At 37.4% G+C, this 21,359-nt stretch overlaps 1 protein-coding gene across 7 annotated transcripts in view; it reads right to left on the bottom strand.

Moving 5' to 3' along the window:
• Positions 1-21,359, bottom strand: part of LRP1B (LDL receptor related protein 1B) — a 553,348-nt gene that overhangs the window by 306,139 nt on the left and 225,850 nt on the right. For all 7 annotated transcript variants that reach the window (XM_015869156.3, XM_015869153.3, XM_015869152.3 and 4 more), the window contains one exon: positions 19,938-20,075. In XM_015869156.3, coding sequence (XP_015724642.2) covers positions 19,938-20,075 — 138 coding nt within the window. The remainder of the gene's footprint in view (positions 1-19,937; positions 20,076-21,359) is intronic.

Here is a 21,359-nt window from a genome sequence, read left to right as displayed (position 1 = left end):
ACCTGTTAAATGTCAGCTGGGGGGGGGGGGGGGGGGGGGGGGGGGAGGAGGGAGAAAATCTGAGGTGGGTGCTAAAATTAAAGATTTCTATGCAAAAATTTAAATTTTTTTGCCTCATCTCTGTTATACACCCATCACCTCTGCCTTTATACACATGCATACAAAGGACTATCAGTAAAAATAACTTCTGCTTTTAAAATGCTATGTCAGATTGGAAAATGTAACTCATTCCAAGAGGGCAAGGTCAATGTTTCTTTCCCCTGAAGATATGAGTAACTCTAGAACATGGGTGCTTAGACAGCAGATAACTCACTGACTATGCTAGGGAAAGCTGTATGCTTATATGAGAATATGCATTCATTTACCACAATATGAACTAACACAAAATCTCTTCTCATTGCGTGCATGAGCAACAACAGAAGAATCATACCGTTGGCCTTGGCCAGGAACTTGTTTGATGTTTCCTTTCATTTATCACCCAAGCTCACTCAACTCTGTTTTAATTGATAGGGAAAGATGATTGCAAACAGAACATTGGGCAGGACACGCAGGAGAGAAAATAGAAGAAGACTCACGTATGACCAGAGGTTTGCTTATAATCGCTGGCAATTGTAGAAACTGGAGTACTGAAGACAAGAGGCAAAAGGCTTACAAATTGCCTTGAAGTGAATATGCCAGTTTACAGGAAGAATTCTGTCATTTCCACAACTTCTTCAAGCTTACAGAATAGTAAGAGATGCTGGTGAAAGCTAATAAGGGCCTACTGGGAACGATCTAAGAAGAAGGAAGGACTCTGAAGATGATTAAATGCAGAGAGATTTATATTAATTATCCTTCATTAGACTGCAGTCTGGAATTACTGAGACCTCACCAGGAAAGAGGCAAAAGGTCTTAAAGTGGATAATCTACATTAAAAAAAAAAAATAATAATAATAATAATAATAATAAAAAAAAAAAAACAGGAGAAAAAGTCAACTTCACAGAAGAGTTAATAAATAAATAAATAAATAAAAATGTTTAGGGATGTTAAAGTTGGGAACAGTCCCTAGAAATTAGGAGAACTCACACAATTTCAGTGACAGATTGAACATCCTGCAACATAAGCAATCAGGTGCAAGAAAAAACTCTCCTATACATAGGAGACATACATATAGGAACCCAGCCTATACATCCCAGTACTGGACTATTTCTCTCTTTAGGATGACAGGAATACTCCAATAAATGCACTTCATAGCCTCCTTTATCCTCATTCCCACAGTTTTCTTTCAGCCCGAGCAGCAGATTGCACTTCGTACCACGTAGGAGGAAAAATCAGTGGTGAGACACTATTCGTTTTTCTTCTATTCTAACTTCACAGTTAGAATTTGCAGCAGAAAAGAGCCTGCAGTTTGTCCGTAAAGAAGGTACATTTGATATCAATAAGCGTTGGGATGGACATAAGAAAAATGGAGCATCATTAAAATGGATTCTAACTTCGTGCTGTATGGAATATTAGAGCAACACATTCCCTCTCCTCTTGCCTTTGTGCCACAGGGGCCATTCACAAGGTTAGCAGTCCTGTGAGGGATATTCAGGAACTGGCTGCTGACTTCACTGTGCCAGAGCATGCTGCGCAATTCTGATGGTCATCTGGGGCAAAGGGGAGCTTTGGTGCAAAGGACTGAACTGCCAGGCCCTTTTTGATAGCAGGCAGTAAGAAATATTGGCAGAACCAGGATTCTGTTTTTTAACTGGTTTTCTTATAGCATGTAACAGTGACCAGGGGAGAGAAATGACTCAAGCATCATAAATGACCTCACTGACTCACATAAAAAATCAGCAGGAACAATGGTAGTAGCTAGTAAATACCTGTGGATATTCAGTGCAATTTAGACTCCATGAAATACAGATTTATTTATTTTTTCCTGTACAACAAATCCATGGCAATAACACACCAATAATTACAACAATACACATAATTATTTCTGATGATTGCATTAAGAAATAAGGAGCAAAACCCAAGCCAATCTGGCAGCAGATCAGATGGCAGCCGCTTTGGATGCTCTGGCCACCCTGTTATACTTGTTACCCAGCTCAACAGGATGTAAGATCAAGAAAGGTTTCTTGCACCTTCAGGACATGGTGGCAGAGCTCTTGCAGGTTGTGTTGTTCTTAGGGAAACATGTGAATTGTAATCACAAATTACAAACTCTTCTTCTGTAGAATGTTGTTATTCATCCAGAAATCAACACCAAGCGTTTAAGGCTGGGACAGAGGAGGTGGAGAAAACAGAATAAGGGATGGAAGCACTGACAGTGCAGCGATGAATAACAATTTTGTTTAAAAATTGTGTGAAAACAGATGATTATCATTTATTGTCTTCTTAACATGCACAGTTGGGCTTCACTCATATTTGTGTAATTTTGCCAATATCAACTTAATTCCATTGAAACAGTACATACCTTTGTTGTACTGCTTCCAACATGTAATTTGTTTTGGCAAGCATAATCTTGTGCATTAGAATGAGTCAGAAAACAAATGAAACCAACAAGATGGAAGTATTCTTTTCTATTTGATTTCAATGGAGAAGATTTCAATGTGTTTTGGGAGAAAGCATGAAGACCATGCAGAAGCTGACACCAAGAAGCCCTTGAGAGAAAGGAGCAGCAATGAACACAGGAGCAATGTATTGTCTTCCCCAAAACTGAAAGCAAGAAACTAGGATTCCCAACTATTCATTTAGAAATACTGCATACAGCACCTCTTTAGTGCGAAAGTTTAAGCAAAATAAAGGAATATAAGCATAAACATTATCACAAGTGCTCAGAAGTTCCATAAAAAATATTCAAGGCCCTATTGAACAGAAATAACCATCCATGCACAGAGATCATAAATCAACTGTAAAATACCTAACGGTTGTCCCCAAACTGAAATGCATTTGTGTCTGGGGTAGAAGGTCGGGAATCTGTTACAAAGGCTTCAATTCATCTAAAAATGGTAACTCATAATTCAATATAGCAAATAGTAGAAGTAAGCCCATACAGATCATAGAATCACAGATCTTACGGAACAAAATATTGGCAATTTTTGGCACACCCAGTGCAACAGGAGCAGATCTAAGCCCATCACTGGGCTACTGCTGAGGCCATTGGCATGGCCCTTGATCTCCTGTTTCTCCATTTTATTCACCTACCCACTGTACTTCGTTTTCCTCTTCAGCTCATAGTGATCTGGAAACACAGGCATTTCCAGTGCCTTTTCTACAACCAAGACAACTAATGCAAGTTACTTATAGGCTAGCACTGGAATACATGAGATTCTCTTCATGTGAAATTGCCCTCCTCGCTGCACAAAGCACTATGTAGGCAGCTTTTAGGAAATAAATTGTATAAAATGGACTGAATCTGACTTCAGCTTTCATTATATGAATAGGTAAACGGTTCCCAGAATAAGTACTTAAGGATCTGCATTGACTCATCAGCATTCATAACTTCTGCCATAACATGAAGAAGATAAAGCACAAACAAGCACTGAAAAGAAGATAAAAGAAGAGCTGTTAAAAGCAAACATTCCTCTTTCATTCTGTTGTTAATTTTCTCTTTAACAGATCACATTCCCAATCCACCCTGTGCATGCAGTAGTCTCAGCAGTGGTGATTTCGCAGCAGCAGCAGCAGCATGCATAAAGCCCTACCTATATAGGACACAGCTGCTTGAAATTTCCAGGCAGCCGCCAGATTTGTTTTTGTTTAGGAGGATATCCCCTCAATTGACGCACAGATGGAGAAGGCAGTTAACTAGCAACAATTACAGTCATCCTCCATGACATGCATAGAGCTGAATCCAAACCTAAGGTGAGGAGCTGTGGGAGTTTTAAGGCACAGAGACACTGCTCTGATCTGCACTAGTATGCAACATTAGAAAGGTGCAAACTTGCTGGTTTAGTTGGGCTAAACTGTCTGCATCAGCCTTTAAACCCAAAGTTATTTATTACAACTATTTGTTAGAACTGTTCATTAACACGTCTGGCACAGTACAGGATACAAACTGAAGACAAGACTGTTTCACACTACTATTAACTTTGGGAACAGGCGAATTTGGTAATCACACAAATATGTTATCTTGGAGGTTATTGGAACAGGGAAGGACAGTCTCTCATCTCCTCATCACTCACAGGATTCCAACTTAAACAATACAAAATCCCCAAGAAGTTAAAGTTTTTGTTTGTTTTCCTACACAGCTTCATTATCCTGAAGAAAAGCTTATCACACAAGTGTTAGACTTGTTATCATATTAATTATCATCATCGTAATACCGGTTATGGGTAGAAGATTGATTAGTTTGGTGCAGATTTAGATAAATATGATACATTATATGAATGCTTAGGAAGTTTAATTTTTAAAAGATGAAGAAATCCTTTGAGATAGACTTTCCAGTACATAGAGGGAGATGTCCCTATATATAGCCAGGTGATTGGGACTACATCTGCAAGATCTCTTCCAACCCAAACCATTCTGTGTTTCTACTTCTGCCTGGTGTACAACATGAACAATGTGTGACATTTATATCAATATACCACATTAAATTCAAACTTCAGGAAAGATCACAGTTCTGGTATGCATCAAATTCTGGGTTTCAAAACATCACACATCAGCCTTCCCAAGCAAAAAACAACAACGACATAACCACATTGCACTTCTCCCATGGATAAGCACGTTTTTAGTGCTTTAAGTACTCTAAAATAAAAACAGTCTTGTACTTTTTATGTATAGCACCAAATTAGAACCACAGTATTCTACAGAAACATCATATTAGAACAGACAAGGTGCTCCAGCTATTTGCATGTTTAACAAAAGACAAATTTGCTGTAACTACTGAAGCAGTAATATATGTGTTATTGATTAGTTTCTTAAAAAACAAATAAATAAATCAAGATATAATTCCAACAGTCCTCTCACTGTGTTTTATGAGGATTTATGACAGCCCATGGGACCTGTTGGAGATGTCTCCTGGCCTGTCCAAGTGGTTCTCCAGGTTGGACTGTTCATAGTGCCTGGTCCCTTGCCAGCACTCACAGCTGCAACCACAGCAGAAAATCAGCTGAACTTTCGTGAGCTTAATTAAGATTTATGCTCTGCACAGTTTGATTGAAAAATAAAAGTTTGGGTCATTTTTTATTTTAACCAAATTGTTTCAGCAATTCTGTGAGCAAAGGACAAACAAGGTCAAAGGAAAATGAAATCATAATTCAGTGACAAAACACCAAACACAACACATGAATGTACTGGCAAATCAGGCCCAACAATGTAACACTGGTCAAACAACAACAAAATGATTAATAGATTTTGGTATTCCTGTCAATGATTAAAGTATGTAACTCATGCACTTATCAACTTTATCATTTTGCCCCAGCAAGGAACAACAGCCATGAGGTAACTGATGCCTTATGTAAGACACCAGTGAAGATTTAATGTGCTCAAGAAAAGCTATCATTGCCTTAAAACCACGTGAAATGATTGCGACCCTCTTTGGCATCTATCAATATCAAATGGGTTTGTGGTGATTTTAAAAGATAAAAATCACTTTCTTTCACTCACTGCCATCTCTTTTTTGAAGTTAACTTAGTGACTAAAAAGGAAACAGCCACCTTTCGTCACTGTTGAAAGATGAATGGATTAAAAGGAGCACATATCACCATTGCAAATAGGATACAGATCTTCACCAATATAAATCCATGAAGTATTTGATGGCAAAGAGAGAAATTTTCATTCTATGTAGAGATTATGGGAACTTAAAAGGCAAATGGCCATTGATTCTTACTTAGGAAGGAAAAAAAGGCAAACATTTAAATCATTCCTTTCAAAACCTCCCCCCAACTTGTGATTTCTCCTAAATACTAAACAATGTTAGAAACTTTGTGCAGTATGTGTCTTTTTTTTTCTTTCTATCAAACTTATTCTCTTAGTTTGCAAATCAATCAAATCCCAGAGAAACTGTTTGAGCTATTTTCTTCATTGGAACACAGCAGGCAACATTTTCTCTATTCTCGTTAGTTTTAATTAGCAGAGCCTGTTGCATGTCCTGAATATAGCAGTCAAATTGTTGATGTTTTATTCTATGGTACCCTACCGCCTCATTGATCCTGCCGCTGCATAATAACCAACTGGTTTTCCCTTACATGCATAATCACCTTTGAAGAGACTAGTAACAAATAATTATTATTACATTAGTACCTAGGAGTTCAAGGCACGGACCCAAGGTCCTCTGTAAAGTCAGAACTCTGTGCTGCAAAAATCCCAGTCTTTATCACTTCAGAAATACAGGCAAATAGGAAGGAAATCATGATTGGCAGCAAGTACACTGCTCAGTACTATATTAGCAAATACCTGGTTTGCTAAGGATGCTACTTCATATATTCTGAAACATATCTGTATCAATCTAGAACTTCTCTATATCTCCTGATTTCCTTAAAGAGTCCAAGCCCACAACTGAAACACAATTTTATTAAAAAACAACAAAAAAAAAAAACAACCCACGATTTCTGACAACAAATATGAATGAATGTGATGAAATTCAGTTAATTTCAAAACAACCTTGAAAGCTTTTTCCTGCAGTGTTTTGGATTACGCATCTCTTTGCCCCTGAAAACATCCATTTTTAGGTGATTCTCTAAGGAGCTCAAAGAATGTTAGTGTTACGTTCTAAAAGGAAATTACACTGCAGCTGGTGACACACATCTCTTAAAAATAACAGATATGGATTGAGACAAAAGAATTAGTAAGCTTCTATACAAAGGCTTAACTGCATATTCCAGAGCAGCCAAGGTGAAATGACAGAGACAAAGCAATACTCATCAAAATGCAGCAAAACTTCAAATTCTTATAATATTTCATTTTTGGAAAGAACTTAATTTCCAATTGTTATTTTAAATCTTTATCACAACGAATAGATAGATTTTTTTTCCCCTAACATTCAGGAGTCTAATTATATTCCTTTACCTTCCCATAAATACTTCAAAATCAAGTTGCAGAGAGAAATTCTGGAAGATGAAAACATTTCCCAAACTGTTGTAGCTTTTTGATGCTTCCGCCTCCCCAACATGCCTACCATATAAGCCAGTACTAATGTCACTAAGAATAAGTTTCCTAAGAACAACTCTCTTGGAAGGCAGATAAATTATTCTGGAAGCGCAGAACTCCACAACCATACTCTTTGTCAGAACCCCCTAAATGCACAGCTGTGCCTTCATTAGGGAAGAAAGAAACATGTGAGAAGCACTTTCACAGCTGAAGTTGGAAGCAAAGGCCTGCAGATGGATCCCTTAACAAGAATTGTATTTCATTCATATTACTTTTTACTTTCCAAGATGATTGTAACTCATACTAACATGAGCCAACAGCTATTTCTACTTTCACTTATGGTTTACAGACAGAAAAGGGCTTCCTAGATCCCTTGTGTAACATTGCTGAACTGATGGCAGCTTTATTAAGACCAACAGATTAGTTTTCCTTACACAACTAATGCAGGGTAAATTCATTGAAAGTGCTGCATCTCCTTTTATACCTGTGCTGGTGTAAATGAGGAAGGCCGTAGAGCCGAGGTCCAAACTAGCCCACCTTGTATGTATACTAGATATCATTTACATCCTCAAGTTTGTATTTTATTTATTACATATATCCTCAGTTACACAGCAAAGATTCCTTCAGACCATAGCAATTCTTAGGCAAGCTGAGGCAATTTTCCCATATTTTCCCCCAGTTGCAGACCTCTGTCATCAGAAGGAAAAAAAATCCTGGACTGAAACAATTTTTTTTCATTAAATGTAACAGGTGGAACTTTTTAAGATATGTGAATTACAAGACTGTAAATTTTTGAATCTTATAGAACATGTTTGCTTTTTTTCCCTTACATCCCACAAATTTAACAGTTTCAGCACTGGAATGGTACATTTCTCTTCATCAGTTTCAAGACAATGTCAAAAAACCTGACCTATATCGGTGCAGTTCTGAATAAGAGGTCTGTTTTCAAATAGTAGAAAGACTGATTTTCTGTTGGGATCATGTAAGGGCATTTTTAGCCTTTCATCTAGTTCTTCTTTGTAAGCCTAGATAGGGTACATATATAGAAACTACTAGCTTTAAGAAAGGAATCATCTATGATCTCCATTTTACTTCATCTTAACAATAATCCACATAATGTCACTAAGAAGTATGATGATGTTTAAAGCATTTTTCCATTAAGCTCAAGAGAGGGAAATTACTGTTTGAAGATGACTGTTTTATCCTTTCCTCTAACACTAGACATTATGACCAACATGAGATTTTGTTTGGATATGTGTTTTTTTCCCCTTTTCTTAAAATCAAAACATCCAACTCCCACGTTAAGCAGAGCCATGTTTTCAGGATGATTCTTATGCAGCATATGACATTCAGATTTAGCAAGTACAAGGACAGGCTCCATGCTGTGTCCACTTAAATTCATAATTATCTGAGTATTATTTAACATAAAATGTTTGTGTCAATTCATGGCAGAATAGTAACACTCCAGAAAAGTATTTCAAATTATAATGTCCTTAAATGCAAGTACTCACGTTATTAGAACAGTTTTGTTTTTATGTAGCTGCACAACCATTAGCAGCACAGACCTTATTCCCATCCTGTTTTATTCTCCTGATGCTGCTACATGCCGTTACTTTTTGAGTTTAAAGCTACATTCATGAGTTTCCTGTAGAAACCAACACTTGCACCTAAAAATTACCTGCGCATAAATATTTCATGCTGCTCTCAGAGCACATCATTGTCTTTCAATGAAGGAGAACAGCTCCAATTCTCTAAAAAACAACTAAGTGTTTTGATAGTTCAGAATTGTGAGCTATTCTCATAATCTACAACTCTATGGTACATCCTACAGTAATGCCTTTATCCTGGATGGAACTGTTGTCATTTAAATAAGAACATACAATGTGACTGTGCATTCTTTTAACTTTGGATATCTAGTTGAGCAAATAAATCAAGATCTGAATGCTCATTAAATGATGATATGTTTGTTTTTAATAAATTATTAGAGTCAATAACAAAGAATACAACTAAGAATTGGTGATGTAAATGATGACACAACCAGTCAGGGGCATAAACTGTTATTCTGCAAGTACTTTATTCATCCAGTAGGTTTTTGGGATGGTTCTTGAGATTGTCTTAAAGTAAGATCAAGACAACTTGCAATGGAAAGACCTCAACACCATGTTTAAAATTAATATACCAAATGAGATAATTCCTTAAAATACAGTAGCTTTATTTTAAAAGCAGGGAAAACACTCAAGGAATAGATTCAAATTAGGCAGAGTCTGAGAACAGGGAGCAGAGCAACAAACAGCTCTTGTCCTGTAGTAGAGGACACTTCCCCTCTTGCATATTCCCTCTGACTGTGACAAGTACCCAGGTCACAGCTCCAGGCTCCCTAACCCAAAAAGATCCTTTACAGGGACTTCTGTTACCATTAGATTTGCTCACTGGATATACATAACAGATACAAAGAGCTGCCTTTCCTACGCACAGCTGGATTCTCTTCTGATAAATTCTAGGAGATGAACATCATTTAAAAAAAAGGGGGAGAAAAAGTCAGCTAAACCAGTAGCAGGCCCTTCATCCTATGCATAATTTTGAAAGAAGCTATCAAATATGCAAGACCATTAGAAAATAAAAAGTACCATAGACAGCAACAAATTGTGCTGAATTGCCTGCTGGTAATCAAAAAGTGCATTTGTTTAAAAGCCTTTATGTAGTTCTTAATGAGCAAGGATTATGACCTTCAGTAGCATGGTGAGGAGATGTGTTTGGGGCTTAAATCGCTATAAATGACTCTTTCATTTTAAGACACAGACATTTTCTCTCTGGCTAATCTGGCTCTGGGAACGTGACATCAGCTCTCATGGAAGATCACACGAGCTTGGAAACCAAGCTACATCCCAAAGGGTCAGAAAAATGTCACTGGGCATCTGATAAACCCATTTTTGTAATCAGAGTCTGCTGTGCTGCAAACTCCTCCTCTTTTACACTCTTATTGGCCTTCACTTCCTTCGGGAAAAATTGAAAGCTGACAACAGTCCATTGTTCCACCGACCTATCCAATGTATAAGATAACTTATCTACCAAGTGGTAATTCTAATGCTTTGCTCCATGTTAACGGAGCTTAAAAATGACTGGATAGAAAAGAAATTAATTTAGAAAAATGTTAAGTGTAGTCTCAGGAACTTTCATGTCATCTAATACCTTTCTACAGCACGATTTCCCAGAGTTAAAAAGTTCAGAGAGAAACCAATGCAATCGTAACATCCTCACTCAACAGCTGAGATACATGCCAGAAAACATTAGTGTTCTGCACAGAGTGAGAAAAGGTCACATCCTGCACTTCAGATACAGCTCACCCTTCTCTGCATCTAGCATTTTCCTAGTTTCTTGAAAAATAATGATCCTTTTGTATATATAAATGCTTCAACACCAATTCAATATGAGCATTTATAGAAGTTAAGCACAAGTTATTTTTTAGGCTTGGATAGGCCCCATCCAAAGGCCTACACTCAAGGGGATACTACTGTCAGATGAAGTAGGATTCAGATTAGATCCCAAATAAGTCCTTTTCCTTGTTGAGCACAGTTTATTTATTTATTTATTTATTTTTAGCTTTCATGATAGAAGAAGTTAACTTCAGATCCTTGGGAACACATTACTTGCAAAGAGAACAATAGAGAAGACCTCTATTTTCTTTGCATAATGTGTTCGGTTAAGAAAGACATTAACTGGAATCTGTCTCTTCTGCAACACAATAACACTATAATATATATGTGACTTAAATGTAGCCAATTTCTATTATTTTTATTATGTAAGTACTAGTGAAGCTTGTACAAGTACTATTTAATGTCACTTGTGAATTTTAAGAGCTTCAGTCCCGGATAAATTTTGTCTGTCTCCAAATTCCAAGAAATGGGAGTTTGCAGTATGTAATACAGAAGCATGCACCTTCTTCAGCACAAAATCTGTAAGAACATGATGAGAAATTGTATGTTTCAACCACAGGTCTTCTTTACTAGCCCTCATATATAGCAGTGCACCAGACCTTGTATTTATGGACTTCTGTATATTCCTAATTTCCATTCTTCATTAATTCTTTTCAGCGACTCTTCTTACTTGCCATTTACTGTCTGTATTTTCCTATGATATCACTTCTCTTTTTCACATCTCCATACACTTTTAACTTCTTTTGTCTTGCAATATGTTAACCTGTGTTTTTTTCACACATAACTTGAAATACGGATCTTAACACTGTAAGTTAAAGGTTAAGTCATTATAAAGTTATGCTTTCTTGACTCAGATTTTTGTGAACAAAAGATGACCAAAACCTTCCAGACAAGAAATAAAGAATTCTGGAAACTAGTTTTTGCATGCTATATGCATGTTCTTGCTTCTGAGAGGAAGACCAAGAGTTATTTCTCAAAGTGTTATAGCAACATTTTTCACACCACTGAATGTTATCAATCTCACTTAAGATTGCTGGTGTCATCTTGACTTGTTTACCACTGTATAAGGAATGATGGTGACTTTTAATTTTTAAATTGTATTACAAGACTTGTAAATGACTTAGACTTTCTGATTATACACTTTCCTGAACATAAAATTGCAAAATGCAAGAAGTGGGATGTGGTAAGAAATTGAAATCCTTGTCTAGAAGAAAAATGAATGAGTTCTTATTCTTTCTTTCTTTCTTTTTCACCTTTAAATTGTATCGTGTAAAAAGGCAGAATAGCCTAAAGAAATCTTCCTGATGTATTACCTTCTGAACACATTAAAGGAATGATTAAAAACCAGGCAAAGGAAGCCTCCCTTCATCAAGTTTTCTGATTGTCTAAAGAACTGACCTGAAAAGATTCAAGCTTGGCAATCCTGTTTTCCTTGATATAACAGACTACATATCAGAAAGCCTCTGTAAAACCTACACAATGCTTTCTAGCTACTGAAAAGCAAGAAAGGAAGGGTAAGAACTGCTGAAATGAAACCTTTACTTGTTTCAATTTGTTTCTCTTTTATTCTCGAGGGAAGGAAGACAGGGGACCCAAGAGAAACATGTTCATATCTTTGCACAATTTACAGGCACTTGAACTCTTTTTTCCAGGAGTGCCCTAAATCCACTGCCCTGAGATGCCCTTTTCATTCAGTCATTCTCCAGAGGCATGGGAATGTGCAGTGCTACAGGCAGCATGTCAGCAGGGAAGGAGACCAGCCTTCCCCAGAGAGTTCCAAAGTGCTTCAACACTGCATAGAGGCTGAAGATTGCTGTCTGATTCAGTGTGTGGCCTCAAAATGATGCCTCCAAGTTCTCAGATATACATCGTATAGATGTGGCCAGGAAAGTGGAAGCCGCACAGAAGCATATATGTATGCAGAGTGGGAGTACATTTACCCCAACACTCAAAATTAAACCATTTTGGTTAATAATATAGAAATAATGGTTGAGACAGAACTAACTGAAAAACCAGACTGACTCTTCGCCATGGGAAAGAAATATAATGAACACAGCTGGAGCTCCAAGTATTTGTTATAATAAATGTTTAACTGCTTATGTCAGAGAGGAGCGCCATGAGGAGGAGCTGTATCTCCTACGCAGAACATCTTGTAGTTTGCTCCTTTGTTTATTCACCTTGGGAAGATAAGGAGCTGGGAAGTCAAATCCCCTCAGGCAGGGAGGGAAAGAACGTGAAACTGAGTCTCATAATTTAGCTTGGCTGAAGGCTCCTGGGGCAGAAAACTGACAACTACACTTCTGACAAATTATGTGATGCTAGCCCTGGAATTTGCTCTTTTCCTTTCTATTTTCCATTTGATTCTATTTTATAAATTTAGGTCGGCTTTATGAATAAACTTAAGGAGACTGAAGCCATGTTTTTCATCAAATGTACCTTAAACTTAATTTTCATACTAATTTCAAACATCAGGTTACTCACTACCTTTACAATTCTGTTCATGTGAGCAATGAATACATAAATAATGTCACTAGAATAAGAATCTATGGAGATTGAATAGTGATGGCTTTATTGGTGGATGGGTGCTTTCAATCTGGTTTTTCTTACCAAATATAATTTTATGATTAATGTAAGAAATATTAACTGAAGTCTTACTCTGTTGGTATAAATTTAAAGTTGCCATATACTTCAAAAGATACACACTGAAAAAAAAAAAAAAAGAAAACAACAAAACTTCAAGCTGAAACTTTAAAAAGTATCAGGAAGATTTCAGTAAGTCTAAACTATACCTTCCTTTCCCTCCAGTAAGCAGATGAGAAACCTTTTGCCATCATTCTCCCAATGCCTCGAGGTTACTACAGTTCTGTAAGCACTTGGTGTCAAGGCCTTAGTTTTTCCTCACTGGAAAGCTGTCTCCACGTCTGTGTTTTGAAGATGAACTGAAGATATGCTCTGTGATGTGTAATAATGGAAGCCAAGTAGCAGCTCTAATTCCTGCTCATGGAGTGTATTTATGAATATAAATATATACACTTTCTGCCCCGGAATTTCTAATATAGAGATTATGCTTAAAGTATCTAAATAAAAGTACTTTGTAATTAATTTTCATTTTTACACACATACATAGATATACATACACGTTATATGAGATAACTCCTTAAAGAATGTCACTGGCTGTAACAAGAGAACTTATTATGTAATAAGGTAATACTACACACTAATGAAGAGAAAGATAATTAAAATTCTTTAAACTGAAACTGAACAGTGAGAATTGGATGCTTACTGTAAGAGTTTGAATGTCAGTTTTCTTTATTCAATCGAGAGCATCCTCAAAACAGTAACAGCAGGCAACAACAAAGAGCATTTAAGCTAAATCCCATGGATGTAGAACAAAGCTTTCTCAGATCATTCCATTGCACGCCCCTGCTGCACTGACTGGAGCTGTTTTCATCAAGATTGTGTAAGCCATCTCTCCACCACGCCAGCTAACCAGTTTGATCAACTACCATGATCTAGTTTAAAATATAAGACATTAAAGTCTGTTAAGCTTTATGCATTTTACTTGGCAACAGAATCATAGAAAAACTAAAATACTGGAGTTATAATCTTTAATCCCATCATATAAGGACGATGAGAAAGAACTCCATGGTTCAAACATCCAAGAGTGCATTTCCCACTGTAAAAATAATCCCATAACCTTGAAGAAAATATATGTATTCAACACATTTTTGCTTATCAGGAAAGGTAGACAGCGGTTACATGGAGGGAGGCAGTAGCTGACCAACCTGATTTAACAGTAACATTTTCTATCAAGAAAATAAACAGTGCAACTTGAAATGGGAATACTGACTGGGAACAAGCACAACATGCACTACTCTTTCAATGTACAGAATCACAAAACTACTACATAGCCTACGTCCTAAGTTCTTTAATGACCTGGTATCACATCTTATTATTATCATATATGGTGAGACTTTTAAATTCTACACATCATGTACAGACAATACTAACATCTTAACAATGGCGTTCATTTGTGTATTCTGGCATAAGACATCTCTTTAGCAGCAGCCCATAAAAGGTGGGATGAAATCACATCACTCAAATTCCTTCCTCTGCTCTCCCACCCATCCAGCCACCTTTAATTTGCTTCGCTGCAATAGGATTTTGTGATAGAAAGTTATTAAATCACCAAGCCCATGACTTCTTTCTCTTGACAGCAGAACAGACTAAATGACCTTGGATAATTTCAATGAGCCACATCATACTGCATTAAGGTAAAGAGATGAGAAAGAGAATAATGTACAAGGAACTGGATAGTCGGATGGTAAAATGAGAAGGAGACAAAATAAACCCCAGCAATGCAAGATAAGCTTTTGCCCAGACAAATGTAGTTATTTACTACCAGCTCTGTTCCAAAGCAAGACTACCTATGATCATCTTATTCTAGTGTCTATGCTTTTTTCTCTTTTCTGTCTTATAACCAGAAGCTTACTACAAAATGCAGAGTGGTTGCAGAGGGAATAATTTTGAGCATTACCTGATGGTTTCAGCAGCTCTGCCGGTACATCAGGAGCAGTGTGAGATTTCCTGGGGGTTCAAGGATTCAGTAACCTGATGTGACACTTTGTACATCACGGTCTTAGAGGATGATGAGTGATTTCAAGCTTGTCAGAATAAACCAAATGAGTTTACAGAGATTTCTTTTGCAGGTGTGCGCAGGAAAGGTCTCATGAGAGAACGCTGGGAACATTTACAATCCCAGACTAATTTAGATTTTCTTTGTTCCTTTGAAACAATACTTCATGAGCAAGGGAAAAGGGGGGTGAGGTGGGAGAAAGGAAACCAGGTAGATTTGATCTAAATCTATCTCCACAACATTACAACATTTAGTTTTGCAATTTCTCATTCTTGAAAGGTCTGAAGATTCCATAAAATTCTGAATGTGTGTTTTGCCTCTGGTAAATGCTACTTAGAATTTCCCAGTGTTCCATCTAAAGAAGTGAGTGAATATATTATTCAATACAAGCAACATCTTGTAACAACTGATTCAAAAACACTCACCTGAAAATTAATACCCTGATTATAGGCTGCTGCAAACTTACCAATTATTTGGCAAAATCCTTTGTATTTGTGTTTTTGCAGGGCTTTTTTTAATGCTAAATGATCCAGAACTTATCTTTGCATATTCTATAGACTAGAGACTATACTTCAGGTCCCAATTAACAAATAAATCCAAAAAGGATTCTATCAGACCTCAGTGATGTTCAGTTACAATCTAGCTTTAATTTTAAAAGTACATCAAGTGACGACTGATCTCCTGCATTTTCTTATTTGTAATTAGCTTATAAAAACATGTTTGGTTAAAGCCAATTAATATATCAATTGTTTTTCCTGAATTATTTTCATAAGACATTATTCCAAATGTAAAGCAGGTTGTCCCTTCTGCCCAGGCTCGTCGCATCACCAGGGTCAGGTAAGGCAGTCAGGGAAACATGCTGTCAGTTACTTGATGGTGACTCTCAAAATCGCAAAGGCTTTAATGGATGCCACAGTTCTGCTATTACTGTTAATTTCAATATGTGATTGAATAATCACTATTACACATGGGAAAAGATGCAGTCATAGGCTTCATGCAGCTGACTTGTGAGGGGAGCTGCTGTGACCCAGAGCCAGGATGAGCACTGTGTGCTCACTGTGGATTCCCCAAGCATCCTTCGCACTTCACGTATGGGGTACTACGGACAGCAGACCAGTAACAGTGACTTGAATGGAAATGTCATCAAAAACCTGCTCACTGCTTGGCACCTCAGGGGTTAGTGCAAGAGCAAACCTCCATACTTTCCCTCCAACGTTCCTCTTTCTCTTCTCTCCCCAAAGCACTGCCTTGTCTGTCCTCAAACCAAAAAGCACAGAGCATAACCTACATCATAGCTTTGACAGAAGATTGTTTAATGAGGTCCCCATATACTTTGCTGTTAATGTGTCCATTGGAGAACTGTACATGTAGGCTGTTAAAGCTGTTATATTGTCTTGTCAGCTACGAGGGATAAACTTGCTGCAGTATTCCCACAACAGTGCCCATCACATGCAATGGGCAGTGCAGTGTGATGCAAAACATACTTCACCTTTAATGTCAGAGCATCAGTATGTAATTGCACTGGGCTCTTACCTGGGCCCCTGTTATTTCTGTCAGTTTTGTTCCTTGGTAATTGCTCCAAAAGTGTTCCATTTTATGACAGACTGGCACAAAGCCAAAGATTTTCAGACCACTTGTGCTAGCATTTATTTTATTTCATTTTTTTCAGTAATCTTTTAGCATTTGCTGGCTGAAATGTCCATAATTTTAGCATAATAATTCCTTCGCTATTAATAATAACTTAGTTCTTAAGCTAGTTAAGTGAAAAAAGGGCATTTCTATATTCTGTTGAAGTCCTTATTTTCTACAGCTCTAAATCAGAGAAAAAATACTAATTGTGGCACATCATCTTCAATTTCTTGCCATTATATAAAAAGTACAGATTTATAGAACTGCACAGATCACCTCTGCAGCCCTATTAAAACCCCTTCCTAAGATTCATAGGAATGTGACTGTAATTCTCTAGAAATTACCTTAAGGATATATCCAATTTTTTACCAACTCAAGGCCAAGTTACTCCATCTTCCTATCCTTGATAGGTATTTGTCTAATCTGTTCCTAAAGCCTTCAGAAAGGAACAAGGTATTTTCACCTTCAGAAAACCACAGAAGCATAGGCAAAGCAAAGGCACGTGACCCCTGCGGTAGCCGATCACAGCCAGTCCCAGTCCCACACTGGCAATGCCCTAGGCAAGCTCATGAGTGCGGTGTGCTGGGATGAAGCGTGGGAAGAAAACATGCTGAGCTCAAATAGTTCAGCTTGCGGTAATTTGGCGGCTCCCCTGTGGCACAAGAAATCTCAGCGTGTTGCTTGGCTGAGCTTTGAAAGTGGTTCAAAATGCAACAGAAATAGAGATCTGGCTCTTGAAAGAAATGTGAAAAATTGTGCTGAAGTAAAAAGCTTCATTGACAAGAACAGCTTCGAACCACTCCTCTGCCAGAACTACCAAAGCCTGGGTCTAGTTTTGGCATCAGTAATTTTTACCTGAGCCTTGTCAAGCCTCCAAACAGCCAGTGCACTTATCTCACTGACCAGGTAGCAAGTCGAATCACAGAACGATGATCATCCCCAAACTACACTTAAACAAGGGGGAAGTGTATACTCTAAGCACTTGTCTATGCTTCCAGCATCTCTAAAGAATTCTTCAATTAGTCAAAAAATGGCAAGGAAATCAAAATGACCAGATATAAAAATTTTTACTGATTATAGATGCTATGAGTTTCAGTTTCAGTGAACTAAGGACCCCTTCTACTCTGAAGGACACTGGAGCACATAATGTGAAACAGCTATACATAATAAAACATTTTTTATTTCGTATTGCAACAACCCCTCCTGAATTTATGCATTACATTCGCCAGCAAAAAATGCATATGTGCCTGAAATAAAAGATGATGAGAAAGGAATGTCATTGTATTTACTACTATTTCCTTGAAATTTCACATTCATTACCATTTCAACTTGCAGATACGATCATATTTTTATTTCCCTGGGAAAGGTGCAGGCCTGAATATCTCTTAAAGATCATAATGTAATGAACGAACAAAAGAATGTTAAATGTAGAGAAAGAAATTAAAAGAGTTCCAGCTACAGAATGTTTGTGCTCCAATAGTTCTTAAGCACTATCAGAAGCCCTCACCCTTGTGGAACTGTGACCTGAACACTATGATGTCTTTGCCATAGTCACATGCCCCATGCCTTGAATCAAGGAGTTAATGGCCTGCTGCAGAGACCACTTCTTATTTTCACAGAATGATGAGTGTCCCTAATAAAACATTTCAACACAGGACTGTGACCAAGCAAGCTCTTTGCAGTTTCATGTTTAAAACTGCTGTTTCCCCCTTGAAAATATCACATGGATCATCTTAACTAAAGAGGAACATAACTTGAATGCCATTTTTGCTACTAATACCAGGAAAATTAACTACTCAACTAAGTTTCGGGGACAACTTCACCAATTTTGTCCACGCAGATGACCTAAACATATCACATAAGATATTCAGGATGTAGAAAATACAGCAATAGAATGACTCAAAATTTCTCCATTCAACAGTAACACCATACTGCATTCAAATTCCTGATACGCAAGAACATATCATAATGACATATTAGTGACAGATGTTAGGAAATTCCCACAAAATGTGAATGAGGTGTTATCCACCTCTGACATTAATAGAAATATCTGTTAAGGAACTTCATCATTTGCGTGTTCTGTGATCAAATGTTTACATTTTATATGTTTTACTAAATGCTATCATAATTTATAAGAGAAGACATTAATTTTACCAGTGGGAAGTTTTCATATTCATTTATGATAATAAAGAAAAGATTGGGAATCAATCTGAACATCACAAGTCTGGTTGGAGCACAAATTAAAAGGGGATGAATGGAGACGAGTGACTTTATGTGGTACTCCATTCTGAAGTACTGGCCACAAAATGCTACATATGGAACAAATGAACCAACAAAAACCACTTAATTTACACTACCATAGGACTGTAGTCTATTTCTTTTTCTGATTCCTTTCTTCACCTAATTTAAATAGTTACAGTATATGTATGTACATATATATATTATTATTACATATAAGGTATCACTCAGCATGGGCAGTTTTTAATCCTTTGTCACAATCCAGAGCAATTTATAGAAACATATGAATCACTGAGATCATAAATACCCTTAATCAAACAAAAAGAAAGCCCACATCTGCAACATCAGAAAGCCTCAGTAGGGGTCATGTACTGCTGTGGCTAGCTTGATTTCTTTTTGGATACTGGGACCAGTGCTAAAATCAATATGCTGAAACAAACGTTCATTTTCTGTAATGCTTGTTGAGCAAGCACTGCAACAGTAGAGCCTTCAAGAAAAGAAATGATTCCCATCACCATGAATAAGAATTGTCATATATTGCATGACAACCTGTATCCTCACCCAGCTATGTAAAAATTACTATTCATAGTTTTGTGAAGTCGGCAGTATTACACTGATTAATTGCATATGGCACTTTTCATTCCTTACTTAATTTTATTTGCTTATTTTTGGTGTAGGCTTGGATTTTATTATGACAGTTCTGGAAATCTGTCCAATGGACTTTAAAATTCTAATATAACTTTCTAAACTGGAGCACATTTCTCTTACCTTTTATCGAATGTTGTGACATTTGATTCTAGTAAAAGTCCCAGAACCTGTTCTTAAATTTCTGTTTCTGAACATAAGTCAAGCTAATGGTCATCAACAATTATGGCCTAGCAGTAAGGCTACTGATTGAAATTTGTTCAAGTTAAAGCATTTTTTGCTTAGCAAATCTACTCACCCCGACAATGCACACCTTCATCATACCCATCAGAACAGTCATAAACACCATTGCAGAGCTGGGACAAGTGAATGCATCTGTTTGTACCAATGCAGGTCATATAATTCAGCGGGCATTTGAAATCTGCTTCTTCAGGACCTAAAAATAGACACAGAAAATGCATTACAGAGACTTTTGTATCTACAACAATGCAAAACAAAAATAAGTTCTACATTGCATGCCATTTCCACTTGGAAGCAAAGGGCAACGCTCCGTGTATTAATCCACTCTGAAGCTTTTTAGTGCATCGTCACTGCTGTAGTTTGGCAAATTAAAACCATCAAGTAAAGATTAGTGCAATTAAAAGGAAATCAGTGGGTCAGAGAGGATTACTTCCCAAAGTACGTATAATAAAATATTGGCTTTTCTTCATATTAAATTCCACAGATGCTAAAATAAAACTTTACAAACATTACAGTGTGATAGTTGTGCAGTTGCCTTGTGAACCATCATTTCTATGCTCATAGCAAGAATAGCTCAGTATTAATATTTCCTGCTTTGCTATACAGTCTTAGCTCTCTGTGAAAATACATATACATCACAGAGTCACAAGACTGTAGCAAATGGAACTGACTGCTGGAGATCACCTTGTCCAACCCTTCTGCTAAATCTGGTTCCCTATAAGTAAAGCAGGCTTCCTAGCAAATGTTCCATATTTATGGCTTCATTAGATCAGAGAATCTGCCCCTCCATCCCAGAAAGGTACTTGGAACCATGCAGCACAGCATGACAGTGAGAGAACAGGGATGCTGTGGTAGCTCCCTTGGGGACACCAGCTCCTTAACTCCAAACAGTTAAGTACAAGGATTTTTGAGGCTCTTCTGTTTATCACTTTGTGACGGTTCTAGCTGTTAAAAAGAAAATTATAAATAAATAAGCAGCAAACTATGTAATTTCTCATGATAAGGACTTTGGGGCTTCTAACACACACCAGAGAACATTTGGAGGTCTGAATGGTGTCACACATTTAAAGGATGACTCATAACTTATGTGCGGTGTATGACTAGCTACACAGAGACTGGAGGTGTAGAAATTGCCAGGAAGCAACTTGAACCTCCTTGACTGCTCGTATTGGAGTTTGGGTCTGTGCTAAGCTGACAGCTTGTACCATTCCTCAGGGGAAATATAACCAAGGATGCACTGCGCTCAAGTTGCTTTCACCTTCTGCAAGGAGCTAGCTCTGAGATGAAGGGCAGAGAAACAGAAAGAAACTGAGAGCTGCTTCCTCCCTGAGAAAAGCTCAGTGCAGGCAGATCGTGTCTCTTGGAGCCAGCAAAACCAAGCAGAGCAAAACTCCAGAGGGGATTTAGGATTTTTGAACACATTTAGATAGTTCCTAGTGTGGCCCACTAAATGAAAATGCTAACCTAAAAAAACTTGTTC

Source organism: Coturnix japonica, chromosome 7 (genome assembly GCF_054131305.1).
Source record: "Coturnix japonica strain WE chromosome 7, WE-NBRP24, whole genome shotgun sequence".
Taxonomy (NCBI): Eukaryota; Metazoa; Chordata; class Aves; order Galliformes; family Phasianidae; genus Coturnix; species Coturnix japonica.
The sequence above is the reverse complement of the archived record's forward strand: the minus strand, read 5'-3'. Positions and strand labels throughout refer to the sequence as shown.